Source organism: Salmo salar, chromosome ssa01 (assembly GCF_905237065.1).
Source record: "Salmo salar chromosome ssa01, Ssal_v3.1, whole genome shotgun sequence".
In the NCBI taxonomy this organism is placed as follows: Eukaryota; Metazoa; Chordata; class Actinopteri; order Salmoniformes; family Salmonidae; genus Salmo; species Salmo salar.
Genome location: NC_059442.1, coordinates 123,789,047 through 123,815,302, shown reverse-complemented (window position 1 = coordinate 123,815,302; position 26,256 = coordinate 123,789,047). Strand labels below are relative to the sequence as shown.

General features: G+C 43.9%; 1 protein-coding gene across 3 annotated transcripts in view; it reads left to right on the top strand.

The window, feature by feature from the left end:
• The window catches only part of LOC106561256 (dymeclin), a 166,444-nt gene that overhangs the window by 68,332 nt on the left and 71,856 nt on the right, over positions 1–26,256 (top strand). For all 3 annotated transcript variants that reach the window (XM_014125013.2, XM_014125022.2, XM_045688127.1), the window contains 5 exons: positions 8,923–9,111; positions 9,195–9,373; positions 12,730–12,855; positions 17,207–17,320; positions 17,446–17,540. In XM_014125013.2, coding sequence (XP_013980488.2) covers positions 8,923–9,111; positions 9,195–9,373; positions 12,730–12,855; positions 17,207–17,320; positions 17,446–17,540 — 703 coding nt within the window. The remainder of the gene's footprint in view (positions 1–8,922; positions 9,112–9,194; positions 9,374–12,729; positions 12,856–17,206; positions 17,321–17,445; positions 17,541–26,256) is intronic.

Genomic DNA, 26,256 nt, shown 5'->3' with positions numbered 1-26,256 from the left:
AGGCGCCAGTCACTGTGTCCACATTAAACCTCTCCTCCTCCTCTTCTGTAATGGCGCGACAGGGCCAGAGCCAGAGAGGCACATACGATATTGCATTATTGTATTTGTGTAGTGGGCAGGCAGGCAGGGTAAGCAAGCCAGATGCATAACAGTGAGGTAAAGGGAGTAGAGGGGGTAGAGAGAAAGGAGGGGGGAGAAAGAAAGAGATTGAGAGAGAGGCGGATAAAGAGAGAGTCAGTAGAGTGAGTCAGGAAGCGTTGCTGCCAGACAGCCAGGCCCTGGCTCTGCTTTGCTCTGTTCTGTGTCCAAAATGGCACCCTAATCCCTATATAGTGCACTACTAGTATTATATAATTCTTTAGGTAGTGTGCTACGTAGGGAATAGGGTATCATTTTGGACGGAGACCTGCTCTCACAGAGATGGGTGTGGTGTAGCCGGTCTGGTGCCAGTGATGAGCAGGGCTCAGTCACAAGGGCTCCTTATCTACCCCACTCCTCTCCTCCCTCTCACCCCCGACTCCCCCGCTCCATTGGGTTACTGCCGCCACCGCTAGACGCCATGCAAGGAATTAGCTTGGAGTGCTTGACCAGCCAGGGGCCACAGACTGGGGGCTGAGGGAGACTGGCTAGGACGTCACTATCCTGGGGGGGGGAGCAGGGATGTGACCATGGTCTGTTTTTTGCTGTGGATGGTGTTTGTTTATGTCCTTTGGCCGAGGCACTGAGATGTCCAGGCAGATTTTCCACCCAACGGATCCATACAGTCCAGCTCCAGGGCATTAGACTGAGTTGGACAGAGTCAGGGATACACACACACAGAAAGACTACTGCTCCCCAGTCACATTTTACATTGACAAAATGCATTTGCTATGCTTCAGTTCTTTCTCCCAGCACACAGATGAATATGGACCAAAGCATTAACCCAGCAGAGAAAAGAAGGAACATGGTTTTGAAGATAGCAGAGCTATTACTGCCCATAATTGTGTAGGAAGAGCAGTCAGGCTTGGAAACAGGACGATAGTAATGTCTATCACCTCTAGATGGAGACAGATCCATTTCACTTTGATAAAGATTAGTCTTCTAACACACGGTCTGTGTTCTTTCCTCTGATAGTATAAGGCTTAGTAGAGCCAGAATGCACTGTGTTAAAAAAATACAGTACCATGTTCAGAATGTATTTTTAATAGCAACATCTCCATTTTTGGTCCTTACATTCCTCTCTGTACCAGGCGTTGTAGGTTGCTTTTTTTCATTGTCCCATTTTCTATACATTTATTTTTTAGCATAATTTCTACAAAATATTTTAATATATATTTATGAGCAGTTACTAGCGCCTATAATCATGCATTTCACATTGCTTATAAGGTGTTAGAAATATGCTTATAAAGAACAGGGAAGTTTTTCATGGTTCGAGCTAGGCCCTTTAGTTTCAGTGAAGGGAAATCTTAACGCTACAGCATACAATGACATTCTAGAGAATTCTGTGCTTCAAACTTTATGGCAGCAGTTTGGGAAGGGCCCTTTCCTGTTTCAGCATGACAATGTCCCTGTGCACAAAACGAGATCCATACAGAAATGGTTTGTCGAGATCGGTGTGGAAGGCCTGCACAGAGCCCTGACCACAACCCCATCGAACACCTTTGGGATAAATTGGAACGCCGACTGCAAGCCAAACCAAATCAAATTCTATTTGTCACATGCGCCGAATACAACCTTACAGTGAAATGCTTACTTACAAGCCCTTAACCAACAATGCAGTTTTAAGGGGAAAAAAAGTAAGAGAGAAGAATAACAAATGATTAAAGAGCAGGAGTAAATAACAATAGCAGGACTATATACAGGGGGTACCGGTACAGAGTCAATGTGCGGGGGCACCGGTGTCGAGGTAATATGTACATGTAGGTAGAGTTATTAAAGTGACTATACATAGCTATAACAGAGAGTAGCAACAGTCTGGGTAGCCATTTGTTTAGGTGTTCAGGAGTCTTATGTCTTGAGGGTAGAAGCTATTTAGGAACCTCTTGGACCTAGACTTGGCGCAACGGTACCGCTTGCCGTGCGGTAGCAGAGAGAACAGTCTATGACTAGGGTGGCTGGAGTCTTTGACAATTTTTAGGGCCTTCCTCTGACACCGTCTGGTATAGAGGTCCTAGATGGCAGGAAGCTTGGCCCTGGTGATGTCAGTGATGCCAGCAGCATACCACCCTGCATCCCACTGCTGGCTTGCTTCTGAAGCTAAGCAGGGTTGGTCCTGGTCGGTCCCTAGATGGGAGACCAGGTTCTGCTGGAAGTGGTGTTGGAGGGCCGGTAGGAGGCACTCTTTCCTCAGGTCTAAAAAAAATATCCCAATGCCCCAGGGCAGTGACACGGCCCTGTGTAGGGTGCCGTCTTTCGGATTCCACGTTAAACGGGTGTCCTGACTCACTGTGGTCACTAAACATCCCATGGCACTTATCGTAAGATTAGTGGTGTTAACCCTGGTGTCCTGGCTAAATTCCCAAGCTGTCCCTCATACCGTCACCTGATCATCCCCTGCTCACAATTGGCTCATTCATCCCCCTCCTCTCCCCTGTAACTATTCCCCAGGTCGTTGCTGTAAATGTGAATGTGTTCTCAGTCAACTTATCTGGTAAAGTAAAATAAATAAATAAAATGTACTGGGCTGTACCCTCTGTAATGCCTTGCAGTTGCCATACCAGGCAGTGATGCAACCCGTCAGGATGGTGCAGCTGTAAAACCTTTTGAGGATCTGAGGACCCATGCCAAATCTTTTCAGTCTCCTGAGGGGGAATAGGTTTTGTCGTGCCCTCTTCACGATTGTCTTTGTGTGTTTGGACCATGTTAGTTTGGTGGTGATGTGGACGCCAAGGAACTTGAAGCTCTCAATCTGCTCCACTTCAGCTCTGTTGATGAGAATGGGGGGTATGCTAGGTCCTCCTTTTCCTGTAGTCCACAATCATCTCCTTTGTCTTGATCACGTTGAGGGAGAGGTTGTTGTCCTTGCACCACACGGTCAGGTCTCTGACCTCCTGCCGATAGGCTGTCTTATTGTTGTCGATCAGGCCTACCACTGTGTCGTCAGCGAACTTAATGATGGTGTTGGAGTCGTGCAGTCATGAGTGAACAGAGAGTACAGGAGGGGACTGAGCACGCACCCCTGAAGGGCCCCTGTATTGAGGATCAGCGTGGCGGATGTGTTTTTACCTACCTTTACCACCTGGGGGTGGCCCATCAGGAAGTCCAGGATCCAGTTGCGGAGGGAGGTATTTAGTCCTAGGGTCCTTAGATTAGTGATGAGCTTTGAGGGCACTATGGTGTTGAACGCTGAGCTGTAGTCAATGAATAGCATTCTCACATAGGTGTTCCTTTGGTCCAGGTGTGAAAGGGCAGGGTGGAGTGCAATAGAGATTGCATCATCTGTGGATCTGTTGGTGCGGTATGCAAAAATGGAGTGGATCTAGGGTTTCTGGGATAATGGTGATGATGTGAGCCATGACCAACTTTTCAAAGCATTTCATGGCTGCAGATGTGAATGCTACGGATCGGTAGTCATTTAGGCAGGTTAACTTGGTGTTCTTGGGCACAGGGACTATGGTGGTCTGCTTGAACATGTTGGTATTACAGACTCAGACAGGAAGAGGTTGAAAATGTCAGTGAAGACATTTGTCAGCGCATGCTCGGAGTACACGTCCTGGTAATCCGTCTGGCCCTGTGGCCTTGTGTATGTTGACCTGTTAAAGGTCTTACTCACATAGGCTGGAGAGCGTGATCACACAGTCGTCCGGAACAGCTGATACTCTCATGCATGTTTCAGTGTTACTTGCCTCGAAGCGAGCATATAAGTGATTTAGCTTGTCTGGTAGGCTCGTGTCACTGGGCAGCTCTCGGCTGTGATCCTCTTTTGTAGTCTGTAATAGTTTGCAGGCCCTACCACATCCGACGAGCATCAGAGCCGGTGTAGTATGATTCAGTCTTAGTCCTGTATTGATGCTTTGCCTGTTTGATGGTTCGTCGGAGGGCATAGCGGGATTTCTTATAAGATTCCGGGTTAGTGTCCCGCTCCTTGAAAGCGGGAGCTCTCCCCTTTAGCTCAGTGCGAATGTTGCCTGTAATCCTTGGCTTGTGGTTGAGGTATGTACTTACAGTCACTGTGGGGACGACGTCCTCGATGCACTTATTGATGAAGCCAGTGACTGATGTGGTGTACCATCGGAATGCCCTCTGAAGAATCCCGGAACATATTTCAGTCTGTGTTAGCAAAACAGTCCTGTAGTTTAGCATCTGCTTCATCTGACCACTTTTTTTGTAGACCGAGTCACTGGTGCTTCCTGCTTCAATTTTTGCTTGTAAGCAGGAATCAGGAAGATATAATGATGGTCAGATTTGCCAAATGGAGGGCGAGGGAGAGCTTTGTACACGTCTCTGTGTGTGGAGTAAAGGTGGTCGAGAATTTTTTTCCCTCTGGTTGCACATTTAACATGCTGATAGAAATGAGGTAAAACTGATTTGTTTCCCTGCATTAAAGTCCCCGGCCACTAGGAGTGCTGACTCTAGATGAGCATTTTCCTTTTAGCTTATGGCTTTATACAGCTCATTGAGTGCGGTTTTAGTTCCAGCAATGATTTCTGTGGTGGTACGTAGACAGCTACGAAAAATACAGATGATAAACTCTCTAGGTAGATAGTGTGGTCTTCAGCTTATCATGAGATACTCTACCTCAGGCGAGCAAAACCGCAAGGCTTCCTTAGATATTGTGCACCAGCTGTTGTTTACATAAATGCATAGGCCCCCGCCCTGTGTCTTACCAGAGGCTGCTGTTCTGTCCTGCTAATGGAGTGTATTACCCGCCAGCTGTATGTTCTTAATGTCGTCGTTCAGCCACGACTCGGTGGAACATAAGATATTACCGTTTTTAATGTTACGTTGGTAGGATAAACATGCTTTCAGTGTCGTCCCATTTATTTTCCAGCGATTGAAGCTTAGCTAGCTGGCCGGAAGGCATGGGCAGATTAGCCACTCGTCGCCTGATTCTCACAAGGCACCCTGATCTCTTTCTGCGAAATCTGCGTTTCCTTCTCTAGTGAATAACAGGGATCTGGGCCTGGTCAGGTGTCTGTATTATATCCCTCCCGTCTGACTCATTGAAGAAGAACTCATTGTCCAGTTTGAGGTGAGCAATCTCAGTTCTGATGTCCAGAAGCTCTTTTCGGTCATAATGTTGGTGCTACCGTCTCTTATAAAACAAGTTACAAACAACGCGAAAAAACAAACAAAATTCATGGTTAGTTAAGAGCCGATAAGATGGCAGCCTTCCCCTCCGGTGCCATCACAACACAGTCGCCTAACATCACTGCCTGACCTCACTAGTGGTCTTGTGGATGAATGGAAGCATGTCCCCGCACCAATGCCCAACATCTAGTGGAAAGCCTCTAGTGGAAGAGGGGACCAACTCCATATTAAACCCCATGATTTCGTAATGAGGTGTTCGATGAGCAGGTGTCCACATACTTTTGGTCATGTAGAATAGCATGCATCTGTCAGAAAATCAATTCAAATGTTACAAATAGCCGATTCATTAACATGTTTTGCTCATATTACATACATCTTCCAAAAATACCTAATATTTTGTGACGACTGATGCAACCTCTCCTTCCTTGTCGAACTGACAGTCATTGACCTACAAGTCATTTTGCATGCTAAACAACCATAGGGAATTCAGTAGCCTAGTCAATCTTTGCCTAGGCAGCCGATGGTGGGCAATAAACTCGTGTCCCCCGTGGACCGGCTCGTACATAAAGCATCCTCCATTCAGGCTGCAAAGGCGTAATTTTCCTCCATAGCAAGCTTGAACGGCGAGCCGCCGGGAAAGAAACTGAAAAAATTGTGTGTACGGTCTTAATAAAACACAATTTTCCACCACCATTTTCTGATTTTTTTATGCTTTAAGATGTTGCTTTAAGATTGTCTGAAAATCCCAAAATGGTGGTGGCCTTATTGAGTGACTATGTAATTTGTTAGGTACAGTATACGGAAAATATAAACATTCTGTCACAGCGAAAATAACACATGCAGGAAGTCCAATCGATTGTGAGGTATGGCAAATACATTGTAGTGATAAATTTGGGTTGCGGGCTCACAATCACTTTTTCAGAAATCTCTGCCCAGCAAGGAGCTGACCTAATCCCGCCTCCCACTTTTACCTTTCAACCCCTTTTCTCCTGCCAATCAACATTGCCCCTCTTCCCTCTCTGACTGTAGGCTACATCCCTAGTTGCATGGTGTGATCAGATCATTACGGTAAAATATATCTACTAAAATGAGAGGGAAAGACGGGTGACAGGCAACATCCACTTCATAGGATGGACTAAAAGATTCGGTTATGTCACAAATGTTTAACTTGATTGTAACTTTCCTACAGTAGCCAGCTGACAGTAAACATATTCTTGTAAATTAAATTCATTTCTGTTGCAGATATAAAAGAAAGGCTAGGTACTGATGCATGCATCTATCGAAATGCGATTTATGCTCACTGTCCAAGTTTTCATTGGGGTAAATCAATTATGCTATTATTACATTTATGATTAGCCTACATTTACATTTTGAAATCGGTAGAATGACAATCATTTACAAGATGATGCAGGGGATTTAGTTTGCAAGCCAGGGCCAAATTGCCTTCCTGGAGCGAGCAAAAGAATGTGATAATGTTGGCTAATTTCATAAAATGGGAAAGTATTCTTTTAGCCTGTTTTGTATCAAATACACTTCCCTTAAATACCCTACTCCTTGAAAGTCGTGTATTGATTAAACAGTGCCTTGAAAAAGTATTCATACCCCTTGACTTTGTGTCACTGGCCTACGCACGTTACCCATAATGTCAAAGTGGAATTATGTTTTTAGAAACATTTACAAATTCATTAAAATTGAAAAGCTGAAATATCTTGTCAACTATTCAACCCCTTTGTTGTGGCAAGCCTAAATAAGTTCAGGAGTAAAAATGTGCTTAACAAGTCACATAATAAGTTGCATGTACTTACTCTGTGCAATTATAGTGTTTAACATGATTTTTTTAATGACTACCTCATATCTGTACTCCACACATACAATTCTCTGTAACTGTCATGGTCAAAACATATTGATACAACAGTAGCTAAGATGGGGAGAAGTCCGTCACTAGCACACAGCTTTGACACCCATGCATACCCCACAAGACATGCCACCAGAGGTCTCTTCACAGTCCCCAAGTCCAGAACAAACTCTGATAGGTGCACATTACTACATAGAGCCATGATTACATGGAACTCTCTTCCACATCAGGTAACTGATGCAAGCATTCAAATCAGATATTAAAAAAAGCAGATGATAATGCACCTTAAGGAACATCTGGGACTGTGAAGCAACACAAACAGATGCATGCATACACACACATGATAACATACGCACTATACGCACACGTACACATGGATTATGTGTTGTAGATCTGGAGTATGGGCCTGAGGGCACACACTTAGTGTGTTGTGAATTCTGTAATGAATGTATTGTAGTGAGTACCACTCTAAATATTTTCAAGCATGGTGGGGACTGCATCACATTGTGGGTATGCTTGTTATCAGTAAGGCTTGAAGGAAAACCTTTTTTTAGTCTGCTTTCCAACAGACACTGAGAGACAAATGCACCTTTCAGCTGGACAATAACCTAAAACACAAGGCCAAATGGTAAGCAACTCCAGTGTTGCATTGAATGTTCCTGAGTGGCCTAGTTAGTTTTTACTTAAATCAGCTTGAAAATCTATAGCAAGACTTGAAAATGGCTGTCTAGCAATGATAAGTAAATGAACTTGACAGAGGCTGAAGAATTGAAATCCTTCGGAGTCTTTTCAGAGTCTATTGACGCACCTGTGCGTCATTCTGAGTAACATAAAAATCCCCTTAAACAATCTTTCAGTTTAAGCTAGAGATATTGCATGGGCTCCGTCTCAAACCACCGCATCCGCCTATGTCTGCCTTCCGCATCTGCGGTAGAAGGTGACTGAGCGACTGCGGTGTTTGTCAGACCATGAGACATCCTGAAAATCACCTAGATATAGGACAGACACTTCAAAACCTTATTCCAAGGGGTATAAATACTGTCGTTATAAATGGCGGTCACTGCAGTCAACAGCTGCAGTGTTGCTCATTGGATTACCCCGTAACATGGAATAGGCTACGTGAATGTTTATAAAGACAAAAGGCGGACATATGGAATTATTTCATTTGGATGGATGGTTGACATGACAGAAAGGTAGGCGGATATTTTCTTATCTAAAATGTGGGTGAATCTTTGCTTCAGTATACTCTTCTCAAGCTCGTTACGTTTGTTTCGCTCACGGGACTCAACCCTGGATGGGCTCGCGCCTAGTAAAAACCTTAGCCTATTGCACAATATATTCCAAAATTCAAACAAAATTCACCAGCAATGTCATTAGGAGATAAGGATTGTGAGCACAGTGTTTCTGATCAGATCAACGATGATCTTCTAATGTATTTGTGTGGCTACGATGCCATCTTTAGAGCACAGCATGAAATAGGCTACTACCGAGGTCTGATGATGCTTCTGACAATATAGTAAAAGGCGTGTTGTGTCGGGTGATGTGCTAAGGTCTGTATAACCCTGTGACGTACAGTACCAGTCAAAAGTTTGGACACACCTACTCATTCAAGGGTTTTTCTTTATTTTTACTATTTTCTACGTTGTAGATTAATAGTGAAGACATCAAAACTGTTAAATAACACATATGGAATCATGTAGTAACCCAAAAAAGTTTTAAACAATTCAAAATATATTTTATATTCTTCAAAGTAGCCACCCTTTGCCTTGAGACAGCTTTGCACATTCCATATGTGTTATTTCATAGTTTTGAGGTCTTCACTATTATGTTTCCTCCAGGTGGGTTGTGGAGTGTGTTCGCGCTGGGTGGAGCCGGCAGTAAGCCAGGATTGGACCAGGAACAGAACCCTCTGCCACTGTCCAATCAGAGCCTGTTATTGCTCCTGGTGCTAGCCAATCTGACAGATGGACCCAACAACTGTCCCAACCCCTACAGACAGGCTGTCACATGCTTCAAAAACACACAAGGTACAGAATATGCACTAGCACCAGTAAAAGATGACGGGGGGACCTTTCAATGAATGGGTACTAAACCTGTGTGTTTTCCACAGACACGTCATCCATCCCTACAGAGCAGCACCATATGTTCCAGATAAACTTCAACAGCCTTTACACAGCTCTGTGTGAGCAGCAGAGATCCAACCAGGCTACACTGATACTCTACACACTGCTACATCAGAACACCAACATGAGGACATACATGCTGTCACGCACAGACATGGAGAACCTGGTGAGTTAGTCGCTAATTGCGCACACGTACACGTACACATCTGCCACGCTGATCCTCAACACGGGAGCTCCCCAGGGGTGCATGCTCAGTCCCCTCCTGTACTCCTAGTTCACCCACGACTGCATGGCCAGGCACGACTCCAACACCATAATTAATTTTGCTGATGACACACCGATCACCGACAACAACGAGACAGCCTATAGGGTCAGAGGTCAGAGACCTGGCCGGGTGATGCCAGAATAACAACCTATCCCTCAACGTAACCAAGACTAAGGAGATGATTGTGGACTACAGGAAAAGGAGCACCAAGCACGTCCCCATTCTCATCGACGGGGCTGTAGTGGAGCAGGTTGAGAGCTTCAAATTCCTTGGTGTCCACATCAACAACAAGCTAGAATGGTCCAAACACACCAAGACAGTCGTGAAGAGGGCATGACAAAGCCTATTCCCCCTCAGGAAACTACTGTAAATTCCAGACTATAAGCCGCAACTTTTTTCCCACGCTTTGAACTTCGCAGCTTAAACAATGACGCGGCTAATACATGGATTTTTCCCGCTTTCAAATATTTTTTTCTCCAAAAAAACACATTCTGTGATGTGCTCAGTTTTTTGCCGGCATGAAGCTTTCATTAGACCAATGAAATTGCCGAACGGGTTAAGGTCACAAACAGTGACGAGAGCGACAATGAAAACGATCTGATATCGGATGAAGCAATTCTGAGGCTATTCAACTCAGACACCGAAGGAATGAATGACTTCAGTGGTTTCAGTGCACAGGAGGAGGAAGATAGTGACCAATGACTTTCTTGGTAGGCTACTGTTTACTGCTAATTTTTTATTTTTGTTACAAGCCGTGTTTCGTTAAAGCCTATTTATTTTTGTTAGAAGCCGTGCTTCGTTAAGGCCTATTTATTTTTGTTACAAGCCGTGTTTCGTTAAAGCCTGTGTAAAGTTCATTTGTTTCAATGTACCGGTAGGCACCTGCGGCTTATAGACATGTGCGGCTTATTTATGTTAAAAATAATAATTTTTAAAAAATTCAGTGGGTGCGGCTTATATTCAGGTGCGCTCAATAGTCCGGAAATTACGGTAAAAAGATTTGGCATGGGTCCTGAGATCCTCAAAAGGTTCTACAGCTGCAACATCGAGAGCATCCTGACCAGTTGCATCACTGCCTGGTACGGCAATTGCTCGGCCTCCGACCGCAAGGCACTTCAGAGGGTAGTGCATACGGCCCAGTACATCACTGGGGCAAAGCTGCCTGCCATCCAGGACCTCTACACCAAGCGGTGTCAGAGGAAGGCCCTAGAAATTGTCAAAGACCCCAGCCACCCCAGTCATAGACTGTTCTCTCTACTACCGCATGGCAAGCGGTCCCGGAGTGCCAAATCTAGGACAAAAAGGCTTCTCAACAGTTTTTACCCCCAAGCCATAAGACTCCTGAACAGGTAACCAAATGGTTACCCGGACTATTTGCATTGTGTGCCCCTCCCCCAAACCCCTCTTCTACGCTGCTGCTACTCTCTGTTCATCTTATATGCATAGTCACTTTAACTATACATTCATGTACATACTACCTCAATTGGCCCGACCAACCAGCACTCCGCACATTGGCTAACCAGGCTATCTGCATTGTATCCCACCACCCGCCAACCCCTCTTTTTACGCTACTGCTACTCTCTGTTCATCATATATGCATAGTCACATTAACCATACCCACATGTATATACTACCTCAATAAGCCTGACTAATCAGTGTCAGTATATAGCCTTGCTACTCTTATTTTCAAATGTATTTTTACTGTTGTTTTATCTCTTTACTTACCTCACACACACACACACACACACACACACACACACACACACACACACACACACACACACACACACATAGCTTTTTTTTCGCACTATTGGTTAGAGCCTGTAAGTAAGCATTTCACTGTAAGGTCTACACCTGTTGTATTCGGTGCACGTGACAAATAAACTTTGATTTGACACACTGCTGCATCAAAACACAAACGTGAGGACGTGCTCAGTTTATTAGGTACAAATTTCAAATCTTGTTGGTCACGTTGTCCGGCACCACGTTCTCCTAACGGAAACTCTGAAATGTACTCTGGGTAATCTGAGTCATCCTCATTGACTTAGTTCTTCTTTTTTCTCTGCTGACACAGTGGGGCACAGTAGACAGCTGGTCCTGTGGGGTGTGCTGTGACGTCACCTCTAAGCAGGTTTTAAATGTATTAGGGAGCGTAGAGGGGGGAGTGCCACAGACCATTGCTCTGCAGGACCCACCTGTGACAGAGGATCACTCCCACACACAGTGGAACCATGCTTGAACAAACACACACACACACACACACACACACACACACACACACACACACACACACACACACACAGACACACGGGTGGACACACATAGCGCTTCCCGAAGCACCCCTCTGTGGAACAGTGCTGGAGGCCTAAACGAACAAACACACACTTTCTCTTAGTGCAGTCTGGGATGCAGTGTGTTGGGATGTTGGATTCGTGTCAGAGCTTGCTCAGTGCACTCTGCCTGCTTATTCTGCAACAGTGTCAGTCTGCACAGCAGGAATGCAGGATTTCACAATAGAAGTTGACGGAATGGCTGTTGAACCATGGCAGTTAAACCATCAAACAGAAACACCATGCAGACACGTACCCTGGAGAAACACCATGCAGACACGTACCCTGGAGAAACACCATGCAGACACGTACCCTGGAGAAACACCATGCTGACACGTACCCTGGAGAAACACCATGCAGACACGTACCCTGGAGAAACACCATGCTGACACGTACCCTGGAGAAACACCATGCAGACACGTACCCTGGAGAAACACCATGCAGACACGTACCCTGGAGAAACACCATGCAGACACGTACCCTGGAGAAACATCATGCTGACACGTACCCTGGAGAAACACCATGCAGACACGTACCCTGGAGAAACACCATGCTGACACGTACCCTGGAGAAACACCATGCAGACACGTACCCTGGAGAAACACCATGCAGACACGTACCCTGGAGAAACACCATGCAGACACGTACCCTGGAGAAACACCATGCAGACGCGTACCCTGGAGAAACACCATGCAGACACGTACCCTGGAGAAACACCATGCAGACACGTACCCTGGAGAAACACCATGCAGACACGTACCCTGGAGAAACACCATGCAGACACACACACAGTAGACCAGGACATCCTGGAAAACAGTGTAATTTGTTAGTGAGTGGACTATCCTGGCTAAATAAATACATGAAAATACGAATAGCCAACGCACATGCTAGTTCTCTAATTATTTTACTCCTTCCCCTCCTCCTCAGGTGATGCCCATCCTCAAGATCCTGTATCATGTGGAAGACAGGAACTCTCATCACGTCTACATGGCCCTCATCATCCTCCTCATCCTCACTGAGGAAGATACTTTCAACAGATCCATACATGAGGTGGTGAGTACTGACCCCTCACTCTAACCCTCGTCATCCTCCTCATCCTCACTGAGGACGATACCTTCAACAGATCCATACGTGAAGGGGTGAGTAGTATCCATGATTGATTGAGCGCTGAAAATGTACTCCAGTGTCACACAGAAATTATGCACACCAGTAATTGCACTCCTATGACAGAAGGGACACAGCCCTGCAAACAACGTGTATTCCCTTTCAGCACATTCTAGTTATAAACGTCTGAGACATTTCTCTGAATGAGGTATGATTTCTCAAACGTCAGAACATGTGCCATTTCAGATAAGAACAGTACATTCTATTTATTTATTTATTTATATTTTTTTTCACCTTTATTTAACCAGGTAGGCTAGTTGAGAACAAGTTCTCATTTGCAACTGCGACCTGGCCAAGATAAAGCATAGCAATTCGACACATACAACAACACAGAGTTACACATGGAATAAACAAAACATACAGTCAATAATACAGTAGAACAAAAGAAAACAAAAAGTCTATATACAGTGAGTGCAAATGAGGTAAGTTAAGGCAATAAATAGGCCATGGTGGCGAAGTAATTACAATATAGTAATTAAACACTGGAATGGTAGATGTGCAGAAGATGAATGTGCAAGTAGAGATACTGGGGTGCAAAGGAGCAAGATAAATAAATACAGTATGGGGATGAGGTAGGTAGATAGATGGGCTGTTTCACAGATGGGCTATGTACAGGTGCAGTGATCTGTGAGCTGCTCTGACAGCTGGTGCTTAAAGCTAGTGAGGGAGATATGAGTCTCCAGCTTCAGAGATTTTGCAGTTCGTTCCAGTCATTGGCAGCAGAGAACTGGAAGGAAAGACAACCAAAGGAGGAATTGGCTTTGGGGGTGACCAGTGAGATATACCTTCTGGAGAGCGTGCTACGAGTGGGTGCTGCTATGGTGACCAGTGAGCTGAGATAAGGCGGGGCTTTACCTAGCAGAGACTTGTAGATAACCTGTAGCCAGTGGGTTTGGCGACGAGTATGAAGCAAGGGCCAACCAACGAGAGCATACAGGTCGCAATGTTGGGTAGTGTATGGGGCTTTGGTGACAAAACGGATGGCACTGTGGTAGACTGCATCCAATTTGTTGAGTAGAGTGTTGGAGGCTATTTTATAGATGACATCACCGAAGTCGAGGATCGGTAGGATGGTCAGTTTTACGAGGGTATGTTTGGCAGCATGAGTGAAGGATGCTTTGTTGCAAAATAGGAAGCCGATTCTAGATTTAATTTTGGATTGGAGATGCTTAATGTGAGTCTGGAAGTAGAGTTTACAGTCTAACCAGACACCCAGGTATTTGTAGTTGTCCACGTATTCTAAGTCAGAGCCGTCCAGAGAAGTGATGATGTGCGGGCAGTGATCGATTGAATAGCATGCATTTAGTTTTACTTGCGTTTAAGAGCAGTTGGAGGCCACGGAAGGAGAGTTGTATGGCATTGAAGCTCGTCTGGAGGTTAGTTAACACAGTGTCCAAAGAGGGGCCAGAAGTATACAGAATGGTGTCGTCTGCGTAGAGGTGGATCAGAGAATCACCAGCAACAAGAGCGACATCATTGATATATATACAGAGAAGAGAGTCGGCCCGAGAATTGAACCCTGTGGCACACCCATAGAGACTGCCAGAGGTCCGGACAACAGGCCCTCCGATTTGACACACTGAACTCTATCAGAGAAGTAGTTGGTAAACCAGGCAAGGCAATCATTTGAGAAACCAAGGCTGTCGAGTCTGCCAATAAGAATGTGGTGATTGACAGAGTCGAAAGCCTTGGCCAGGTCGATGAATACAGCTGCACAGTAATGTCTCTTATCGATGGCGGTTATGATGTCGTTTAGGACCTTGAGCGTGGCTGAGGTGCACCCATGACCAGCTCTGAAACCAGATTGCATAGCAGAGAAGGTACGGTGGGATTCTAAATGGTCGGTCATCTGTTTGTTAACTTGGCTTTCGAAGATCTTACAAAGACAGGGTAGGATAGATATAGGTCTGTAGCAGTTTGGGTCTAGAGTGTCACCCCTTTTGAAGAGGGGGATGACCGCGGCAGCTTTCCAATCTTTGGGGAATCTCAGATGATACCAAAGAGAGGTTGAACAGGCTAGTAATAGGGGTTGCAACAATTTCGGCAGATAATTTTAGAAAGAGAGGGTCCAGATTGTCCAGATTGTCTCCCTCTGTCTATTTCATTCTTCATTATTTCTTTCTACTCAGCTTGTCAATGAATTCGCCGTGTATTTGAACAGAGAGCCTTTAAACCACTTAGCACACGGTGCTTGACGCCATTCTGCTCTTCCATTACATTCCAGTTGTGTGAATCATTTTTGACATTTTAAAGTCATTCCTCTCTCTGTACGTGCGGAGCCTATCAGGTTTCAGTCTACTGGCTGGGCTGCATATGAATTTGTCTCTGTCTACGTCCCAAATGGCATTATCCCCCATATAGTGCACTACTTTTCACCAGGGCCCATAGGGCTCTGGTCAAAAGTAGTGCACTATATAGGGAATATTGTGTCATTTGGGAACCCTGTTTGACTGCAGCAGGAAATCCTACAGCCTAGGCTGTGGCTGCCAGCAGACCTCTCTGAGTCTCTCTGTTTTGGATGAAAATCCATTTCACATTGGTCTCTTTGCTGTTGACATGTAATTTCCAGCAGTACTTGGTTCAATGTAAACCAACCACAGTTAGGCCAGCTCTCAATATTCAGATGGGTGTTTTTCATCATAGAAAAATCAATGCGGAAGTGCTTTAATGCTGTTGTGGTGTTTTGGAGCTGTGAGTTGAGCCTGGGATTAGACTGCCATGTTGGTCTCTGTTTTGTCCATCAGTTGCTGATGGTTGTCACCCAGTGCCTAAGGTGCTGTGTCACTGTGACTCCATTTAGTGTCTCCAGACTCGGATCATGTATTCCTACACACATCACAGCTAGGCTTCTACAACCTCTGTTGCATTTGATAGTACAGACTTGACCATGGCGCAGCCTAGTAAATTTCACAAATGATCTCTTTGAAGTCTAAATTTGTGATAGTTTGACACTACAAAATAGGTCTTTAAATAAGGGCATTATTCTATTTCTGCATGTTAGTGAAAAAGAAGGTGCGATCTCAAATGCATTATTTAATGTGTAATTGTGTGTGTGTGTAGATTTCTTTTTCAGAATCTATATCCTTTCCCAACATTAAGTAAGGCCAAACCTTATGACATCCTGTCCTGCCAACCGTTACCAAGACTTACTTTACTTCTGACATGAAGTGCTGTTACCGTGGTCGCTAAGCACCCTGGAAACACAAGGTTGACAACCAGAAGTAATAGGCCTACTGTAGTAATGCAAAAAGAGTCGAGCCATCAAGTTGCATGAAACACTTACAGTAAATGTCTTGTTTAGGAAAGAGGGGGAGAGGATTTTGTTATTTGTGTTTTACAGAGAAAAAAAGTTATTTGTGATCAAAACGGTGATAGCTACTAGCTAGGGTTATAACTTTTCCTCTTAATTTGTACAGTACCAGTGTTTCTACTTTATTCATTTAGAAGTGGCGCGCCACTGCTAGATTGTTGCCGCCATGCCAAACATTATTATTATTATTTATTTTTTGGGATAGAAAAACTTTCAGTGTAAACCTTAAATGACTAAAACCAGACCAAGTTTGTATCAAATTTAATTGACCTATATGTTTTATATATTTGAGAACTAGAAATCGCCTAAATAAAAGCTAAAACAATGAAACCAATCAAATAAAACTATGAATTTAGGAGTACTTTTGCCATGGCTGGCTTACCGACCGGGCACGCAAGGCACATGCCCAGGGGCCCCAATTGTAGTCCCCATTGATTTTGTTATAATGTTTGATCATAAGAACACAGAATTAGCCATGGCAAAATGCAACATTTTCTCTCCGCTCCATGGAAAACATTTATAAAATTGCAGGAAAGTAGTCCCTTTTTGATCCAGAAAAAAACCTTGCACACCTGCCTGATAATATGGTATGGTCCCATATATAGGCTATGGTAAAAAAGTCAGCCCTAAAATATTTTTGGGGCAATATGTTATATGCTCATGTCTGGGGAGGATTATAGATAGATCAGAATCCTTTGATTTTCATTCATTTTGGAGTATAATGTACCTTTAAAAAGTCACCCGAAATGACCTTCTCTCAGTCCTCTCTCAGTCCCAAAAAATATCCCCCCCCACCCACCACTCCCTCCACGACCTTTGCCCCCACTGCTAAAAAAATTAATATTAAATGCTGAGTAGTTACTCACGCTCCTTCCCTCCCTCCCTCTTTCTCTTTCTCCCTCTCTCTCGGTCGAACTCCCTGTCTCTCAGGTATTAAAAAACATAACTTGGTATTCAGAGCGTTCATTAACAGAAATCTCCCTGGGTAGTCTACTCATCCTGGTGGTCATACGCACCATCCAGTTCAATATGACACGGACCAGGGTGAGTACGCACACACATACACATATATATCTTCACATACACTCTCCTAGCTTTGTTTTCTCCCAAGATCGTCTCAATGGAATTCCAGGTAGGTCATTGCACGTCTTTCATTTCCTCTCTTCCAGGATAAGTACCTGCACACCAACTGTCTGGCTGCCCTGGCCAATATGTCTGCCCAGTTCCGCTGCCTACACCAGTATGCAGCCCAGCGCATCATCAGGTGAGGCTACAGCTCCGTCCTCCATAGAACTATTGCTGACTGTCAACACAGCCACGGGTATGGCCAATGCTTGTTGATGGGTATAGATATGATCTCAACTCGAACTAAAGCCTACTGGTAGATTGCGAATTGTAGAGGTTTAGTAGGTCTGTCCAGCACCTTCTGGTGTAGATATTCCAGGGTTGTGTTTTGTGCTGAGTGGGAAAGACCACCTACAGTGAGGGGAAAAAAGTATTTGATCCCCTGCTGATTTTGTATGTTTGCCCACTGACAAAGAAATGATCAGTCTATAATTTTAATGGTAGGTTTATTTGAACAGTGAGAGACAGAATAACAACAAAAATATCCAGAAAAACGCATGTCAAAAATGTTATACATTGATTTGCATTTTAATGAGGGAAATAAGTCTTCTTAGCTACTGATGTTGCCGTGTTCCCTCACCAAGGCAGTAGAGGCGGAGAAAAACAAAGGTTGGATTGATCGTCCTCATCAGAGAGGATTTAAATGAGTCATTTGATTACGCTTTTGTTTTCTTCCTTGACTCATGGCCTACAGTACCTTCTGTACTGAAGTCTGCCACTATTCAGTCACAAACATTACCAAACAAAACGTTTTTCTTTTTATAAGGTCTACCACAGAGGACCAACCCTTGCCAAATCACCACACTAGTATGCAAGCATTAGCATGGATTGATTCACAACACATCATTTCAACATTTCCATAACAACTGTGTAAAATGACTAATATAGTCGATCGTTATATTGGCCGATTATCACATTCCAATCCATTTCTTGCAGATTGACGCAGTGCTTCCAGATTGAAAACAGTGTTTTAGATCGGCGCTTTGGAAGAGTAGCTGGTTAAGTCCGACGTAAAATGACTATCATTATATTGGCAGATTATAGCGTTACAATTTGCAACGCACTGATTTCAGATTGAAACCATTTTTTAAAGATTGGTGGATTGGAAGTACAGATGGGTTAAGTCATACACATTTCCCTTAATGCCAGTGACCGTGTTGGTTTGGTGCATGACGGAATTAAAGACAAGAGCATATAAAGTAAAAGGTCAACATTTAAGGGTAATAATTGTGCGTATTTATTCTGTTTTGTAAATGATCCTGTAGGGTGGAGTGGAAGTATTTTATTTGGTGATTATTTGATGTGTGATTGAGTTAGTGGTTTCGTTTGGCTCCTCTGAATGCCTTGACGACTTGAGATACATAGCAACAGACTCCAGATTGCCTTGGTAGCTTTACTAAAGCACACAAACAAGCTTAGACAAACACGTGTATAAGAAAACACACTCACTCAGTCACACGAACACTTACTCCACCCTGATGATGGAATAAAGTTGGTGGTCATAACAAGACGCACAATTAGTGGGAATGTGCATGGGATTACGTGCTTTGTGTTTATTTTGACTTTCTTTTACTCGCTTTTTATTTTTTTAAACAATTGATATTAGATATTTCACTGGATGTACAGATCCAACTTATGCCAACGTCTTCGTCAACTGCAGCCTTTGTAATACTGTAGCCTAGGTCTATTGCTCATCGCGTGGCTCACCACATATTACACCACTGGGCTAGCTGTCATAGATCTGTGGTTGGCTCTCAATAAAGACATCACGTCTTCAGGTTGTGTATTCTGGCTTTGAAGCAGTCAGTCAGTCAAGGAAGGTAATGGTTATGACTCCAAGCTGTTGAGAGGGTGGAGATTTCTCCTGACTTTGTGGTTAGAAGTTAACTATATGAATGAATGGGAATGTGAAGGGCTTGCCCAGTGACTCACCCAGATCATTGTTCCAGATGAGCCCTGGTTAGGAGCACACACTCCACTGGTCATACTAACACACATACTCCCTTTCAATGTTCGCCCAGAACAACCAGACAAGTGCATGGCCTCTCCTCTTCCTCTCATCAATTCATTCAGGATCATTTAATGCTGTTCGTGACCACGGGGAAATGGAAACAGAAATGCATACACACACACTCCATCGTGTTTTATTATTACTAAGAGAGTAGCCTAGCTGACACAGCCTTTCTTCAAATTGTATTAGTCACATGCGCCCAATACAACAGGTAGACCTTACAGTGAAATGCTTACTTACGAGCCCCTAACCAACAATGCAGTTTAAAAAAAAAATATACGAATAAGAAATAAATTAAGGTCTGGTTTGGGATGTGGTGGTGGAGGGGAAGGTAATGTAGTACATTCATGATTTTCCCTGGGAGGAATTTCCTCCAGGAATTTTTGTTGGTCTATATATTGAGGCAGCAGAGGGTGAAAAGGCTTTCTTTCCACTACATTAGTGAGCCCCCCTCCACCCTTTCATTTCTCTTTCCTCACTCCTTCCTCTCTTTCCTGAAGAGCAGTGACATGGATGTGTCAGTAGCTACACTGATTTGAGCATTAGTCGGTAAGAGGCTGTGGGTTCAATTCCCCGTAGGCATCACATACAGATTCACATACCAAAAAAGGTATGGACTCATTGTACTGTAAGTCGCTTTGGTTAAAAGCATCTAAGATGCATATATTATTATTGTTATATAATAGTTCCTACACTGATTTGCTTGTGCATCTCTGCATCTCAGCCCCATTTCAGATGCCACCACATCTTGCCTCCTCTCTTCTACATCATCTTTCTACATGTTTACAATTGAGTCATTTAGGAGACGCTTTTATCCAGTGTGACTTATAGGAGCAATTAAGGTTAAGTGCCTTGCTCAAAGGGCACATCGACAGATTAGTCACCTAGTCAGCTTGGGGATTTGAACCTGCTACATTTCAGTTACTGGCCCAGGGCTACCTGCCGTCCTACATGTATCTAATTTCACAAACAAAGTAGAAAATACTACTGTGTTATATAAGAGCATGTGAAGTATGTCTATAACTCCAAGCCTCAGGCAAAGCATTGGTTATACTTTTACATTTTAGTCATTTAGCAGACACTTTTTATTCAGAGCGACTTACAGTAGTGAGTGTATAAGTATTTTCATGCTTTTTCCTACTGGTCCCCATGGGAATCGAACCCACAACCCTGGCTACACAGGGCTGTTACATGAACACTCAATGTCGTAAAGGAAAGTTATTCCAATGATTTTACTGCATGCTCAAGGCTAAAGTCAATGTTAGATTTTCTTGAACTGTCAAGTGAGAATACTTTGCTGGAGTCAATCACAAATTCCAATCTTCAATCTTCCTTTCTCACCTTTCTGACCGTAACCCAAACATACTATGCTAAAGTATTTTACAAAAAAAAAAAAACACAAACCAGACATTTTTTTTTTAAACGAAATTGGAGAAAACAAATTATTTTATATATTTTTGGTCCTTTTTTCCCTCCTCCCCTTTTCTTTCAGCTGCGCCAGCCTCCACATATGGAGATACTTGTATGTTCTGGACAATATGTATTTCCCCCACTCCAGTTGCAGTCACCACTAACACTGGCTGGTTCACCGCGTGCGACGCACTAGGAGAGGAGCTTGTGCACTTTACTTGCTCGCTCATTTTCAAGTCCTATGCTTCCAGGTTTTACCGGACTCTAAGACTACTAGTCTTTTGCTGCCCTCTCTTCCTGCTTCTTTTAAATGTTTCTATTATCTTTCTGTCCTACTGATTGCTGCATGAGCACAGCATCATTTGTATTGCATCTTTGCGTGCTGGAATGATTCACGGATAGTGGACTCGCTGAATGGATCCAAAATGACCCCCTATTCTCTAGTGCACCACCTTTGACACAGATACATTCTACACATGCATGTTCTATGTAAAGCCGTGTCTGTCAGTCAGTGGTGGTCGGTGCATTTAAGATGAGTGAGGAAAAAAATTATATTACAGCATATTGGATGACTGTCATTCATATTCCATTCACCCAGTTCAATGTAACAGCAATATTTTTAGGCTACTACACGATACTCAAATTTTCCTATGCCCATCACGAGGTTGCTACAACCTAGCTTATGAATGAAAGTTTACAAAATAGGTGCATACAGGTTGAGAGAAAATGTTGAGGTGTCATTCAATCCCGCCTTGCACACTCTTGTCTGCATCTAGCTGATCTATGGTGTAACTATTAATCCAACAGTTGTAAACAAGAGTTTCTATTTGACAAATTCTGGTATGTTTATCGCCATTTAATTCCATTTGCTTCTGTTTAAGAAACATTTTTCAACAGAATCGGTGGAATGAATTCAACCCTGATAACACATAAACACAGTTCACTTTCATACCAGCCACGTTGTATTCCTTCTCGCATCGATGCGATCTTCTCCTCTCACCTTTTTTCCCTTAACTTGTGGACTTCAATGCACAACACATCAGCTGTGTAACCAGGCGAGAAAATCTTTCCAAGCCAATCCATATCATAACCGCTACACACAACCTACATCATTGTCACCATATTATATCAAGTAATGTCATAGTCAACATAGCTAATAGAACTAATGTGTTAGTAAACCCGCTAAAATCATGCAGTAACGTTAGTGTACAAATTAGCACTGAAACTGGTGGGTCCCGGTGGCAATACATTTGTTAAACCAAAACCTTACCTTGAATTGGAAGAGTTCCAGTGTTGTGTTGGATAGTCTTAGCCAGCTAGCTAACATAGCATCCCTCTGTTTGAGCATGGTGCTTGAGTAGGCTAAACTAGCTAGCTGCATTTGCTAGCTAAGTAAGTGAAACTAAAAGTGAGAACAGAAAAAAAAGACAATTTCTGTCTATCTTGCTTCTCCGTTTTGGAAGAGATGTATTTGTTCAAAACTGTATAACTATTTTCTTTCTCTCTCTTTGAGTCAACTACTCACCACATTTTATGCACTGCAGTGCTAGCTAGCTTATGATTTCAGTGCTAGATTCATTCTCTGATTCTTTGATTGGGTGGACAAAATATCAGTTCATGCTACAAGAGCTCTAATAGGCTGGAGGACGTCCTCCGGAAGTTGTTATAATTACTGTGTTAAGTCTATGGAAGGGGGTGAGAACCATTTTTTTATTTCACCTTTATTTAACCAGGTAGGCAAGTTGAGAACAAGTTCTCATTTACAATTGCGACCTGGCCAAGATAAAGCAAAGCAGTTCGACAACATATAACAACACAGAGTTACACATAGAGTAAAACAAATATACAGTCAATAATACAGTAGAAAAATAAGTCTATGTACAATGTGAGGAAATGAGGTGAGATAAGGGAGGTAAAGGCAAAAAAAGTCCATGGTGGCAAAGTAAATACAATATAGCAAGTAAAACACTGGAATGGTAGATTTGTAGTAGAAGAAAGTGCAAAGTAGAAATAGAGATTATGGGGTGCAAATGAGCAAAATAAAATAAATAAATACAGTAGGGGAAGAGGTAGTTGTTTGGGCTAAATTATAGATGGGCTATGTACAGGTGCAGTGATCTGCTCTGACAGCTGGTGCTTAAAGCTAGTGAGGGAGATAAGTGTTTCCAGTTTCAGAGCTTTTTGTAGTTCGTTCGAGTCATTGGCAGCAGAGAACTGGAAAGAGAGACGGCCAAAGGAGGAATTGGCTTTGGGGGTGACCAGAGAGATATACCTGCTGGAGCGCGTGCTACAGGTGGGTGCTGCTATGGTGACCAGTGAGCGGAGATAAAGGGGGACTTTACCTAGCAGGGTCTTGTAGATGACCTGGTGCCAGTGGGTTTGGCGATGATTATGAAGCGAAGGCCAGCCAACGAGAGCGTACAGGTCGCAGTGGTGGGTAGTATATGGGGCTTTGGTGACAAAACGGATGGCACTGTGATAGACTGCATCCAGTTTGTTGAGTAGGGTATTGGAGGCTATTTTGTAAATGACATCGCCAAAGTCGAGGATCGGTAGGATGGTCAGTTTTACGAGCGTATGTTTGGCAGCATGAGTGAAGGATGCTTTGTTGCGAAATAGGAAGCCAATTCTTGATTTAACTTTGGATTGGAGATGTTTGATGTGAGTCTGGAAGGAGAGTTTACAGTCTAACCAGACACCTAGGTATTTGTAGTTGTCCACATATTCTAAGTCAGAACCGTCCAGAGTAGTGATGCAGGACAGGCGGGCAGGTGCAGGCAGCGATCGGTTGAAGAGCAAGCATTTAGTTTTACTTGTATTTAGGAGCAGTTGGAGGCCACGGAAGGAGAGTTGTATTGCATTGAAGCTCGTCTGGAGGGTTGTTAACACAGTGTCCAAAGAAGGGCCAGAAGTATACAGAATGGTGTCATCTGCGTAGAGGTGGATCAGAGACTCACCAGCAGCAAGAGCGACATCATTGATGTATACAGAGAAAAGAGTTGGCCCAAGAATTGAACCCTGTGGCACCCCCATAGAGACTGCCAGAGGTCCGGACAACAGGCCCTCCAATTTGACACACTGAACTCTATCAGAGAAGTAGTTGGTGAACCAGGCGATGCAATCATTAGAGAAACCAAGGCTGTCGAGCCTGCCGATGAGGATGTGGTGATTGACAGAGTCGAAAGCTTTGGCCAGGTCAATGAAAACGGCAGCACAGTATTGTTTCTTATCGATGGCGGTTACGATATCGTTTAGGACCTTGAGCGTGGCTGAGGTGCACCCATGACCAGCTCTGAAACCAGATTGCATAGCGGAGAAGGTGCGGTGGGATTCGAAATGGTCGGTAATCTGTTTGTTGACTTGGCTTTCGAAGACCTTGAAAGGCAGGGTAGGATGGATATAGGTCTATAGCAATTTGGGTCAAGAGTGTCCCCTCCTTTGAAGAGGGGGATGACAGCAGCTGCTTTCCAATCTATGGGAATCTCAGACGACACGAAAGAGAGGTTGAACAGGCTAGTAATAGGGGTTGCAATAATTTCGGTGGATAATTTTAGAAAGAAAGGGTCCAGATTGTCTAGCCCGGCTGATTTGTAGGGGTCCAGATTTTGCAGCTCTTTCAGAACATCAGCTGAATGGATTTGTGAGAAGGAGAAATGGGGAAGGCTTGGGCGAGTAGCTGTGGGGGGTGCAGTGCTGTTGACTGCAGTAGGGGTAGCCAGGTGGAAAGCATGGCCAGCCGTAGAAAAATGCTTATTGAAATTCTCAATTATAGTGGGTTTATCGGTGGTGAGTTTCCTATCCTCAGTGCAGTGGGCAGTTTCCTATCCTCAGTGCAGTGGGCAGTTGGGAGGAGGTGTTCTTATTCTCCATGGACTTTACAATGTCCCAGAACTTTTTTGAATTTGTGTTGCAGGAAGGAAATTTATGCTTGAAAAAGCTAGCCTTAGCTTTTCTAACTGCCTGTGTATATTGGTTTCTAACTTCCCTGAAAAGTTGCATATCACGGGGGCTGTTTGATGCTAATGCAGAACGCCACAGGATGTTTTTGTGTTGGTTAAGGGCAGTCAGGTCTGGGGAGAACCAAGGGCTATATCTGTTCCTGGTTCTAAATTTCTTGAATGGGGCATGCTTATTTAAGATGGTGAGGAAGGCATTTTTTTTTTAAATAACCAGGCATCCTCTACTGACGGGATGAGGTCAATATCCTTCCAGGATACCAGGGCAAGGTCGAGTAGAAAGGCTTGCTCGCTGAAATGTTTCAGGGAGCGTTTGACAGTGATAAGTGGAGGTCGTTTGACCGTAGACCCATTACGGATGCAGGCAATGAGGCAGTGATCGCTGAGATCTTGGTTGAAAACAGCAGAGGTGTATTTAGAGGGCAAATTGGTTAGGATGATATCTATGAGGGTGCCAGTGTTTACGGCTTTGGGGTGGTACCTGGTGGGTTCATTAATAATTTGTGTGAGATTGAGGGTGTCAAGCTTGGCTTGTAGGATGGCTGGGGTGTTAAGCATGTCCCAGTTTAGGTCACCTAGTAGCACGAGCTCTGAAGATAGATGGGGGGCAATCAGTTCACATATGGTGTCCAGAGCACAGCTGGGGGCCGAGGGTGGTCTATAGCAGGCGGCAACGGTGAAAGACTTGTTTTTAGAGAGATGGATTTTTAAAAGTAGAAGTTCAAATTGTTTGGGTACAGACCTGGATAGTAGGACAGAACTCTGCAGGCTGTCTCTGCAGTAGATTGCAACACCGCCCCCTTTGGCCGTTCTATCTTGTCTGAAAACGTTGTAGTTAGGGATGAAGATTTCAGAGTTTTTGGTGGACTTCCTAAGCTAGGATTCAGACACGGCTAACCATGAGCCTCCTAGGTTATGTATTGAAGTCAATGTACCCAGAAGCTAGCTGTCCTCAGGCTACAACATGTTGCTACCCTACAGAGTGCTGCTGAGGCTACTGTAGACCTTCATTGCAAACAGTGTTTTAATCAATTATTTGGTGACGTGAATATATTTAGTATAGTTTTATCTAAAAAGGATCATTTAAAAAAAAGTTTTACTATTTTTAATTTAATGAAATTCACTGAGGATGGTCCTCCCCTTTCTCCTCTGATGAGCCTCCACTGTTGCCAGTGCTGTAGACTAGGGCTGAGTTTTGCAGTCAGTCAGTGTGGCAGAGTCTTTGTGCTGGTGGGGATCACCAGGTGTGCCTCTCAGTCTTATTAATACCATGGCTACAAAAGGCGCCATAGAATCTTAGTTACCCTACAGACAGACTCAGACCCAGGCCTCTTAGCCAGCACTGGTAATCAAATCTCAATACGCTTTTCAGTACCTCAATCACCCCACATAAAGCCAATGATAAATGGACTCCGTGACCTGCATCGGATGAATGGTGCTGACATGTGGAGCAGGTGTACATCTCAGCTCAGTACTGC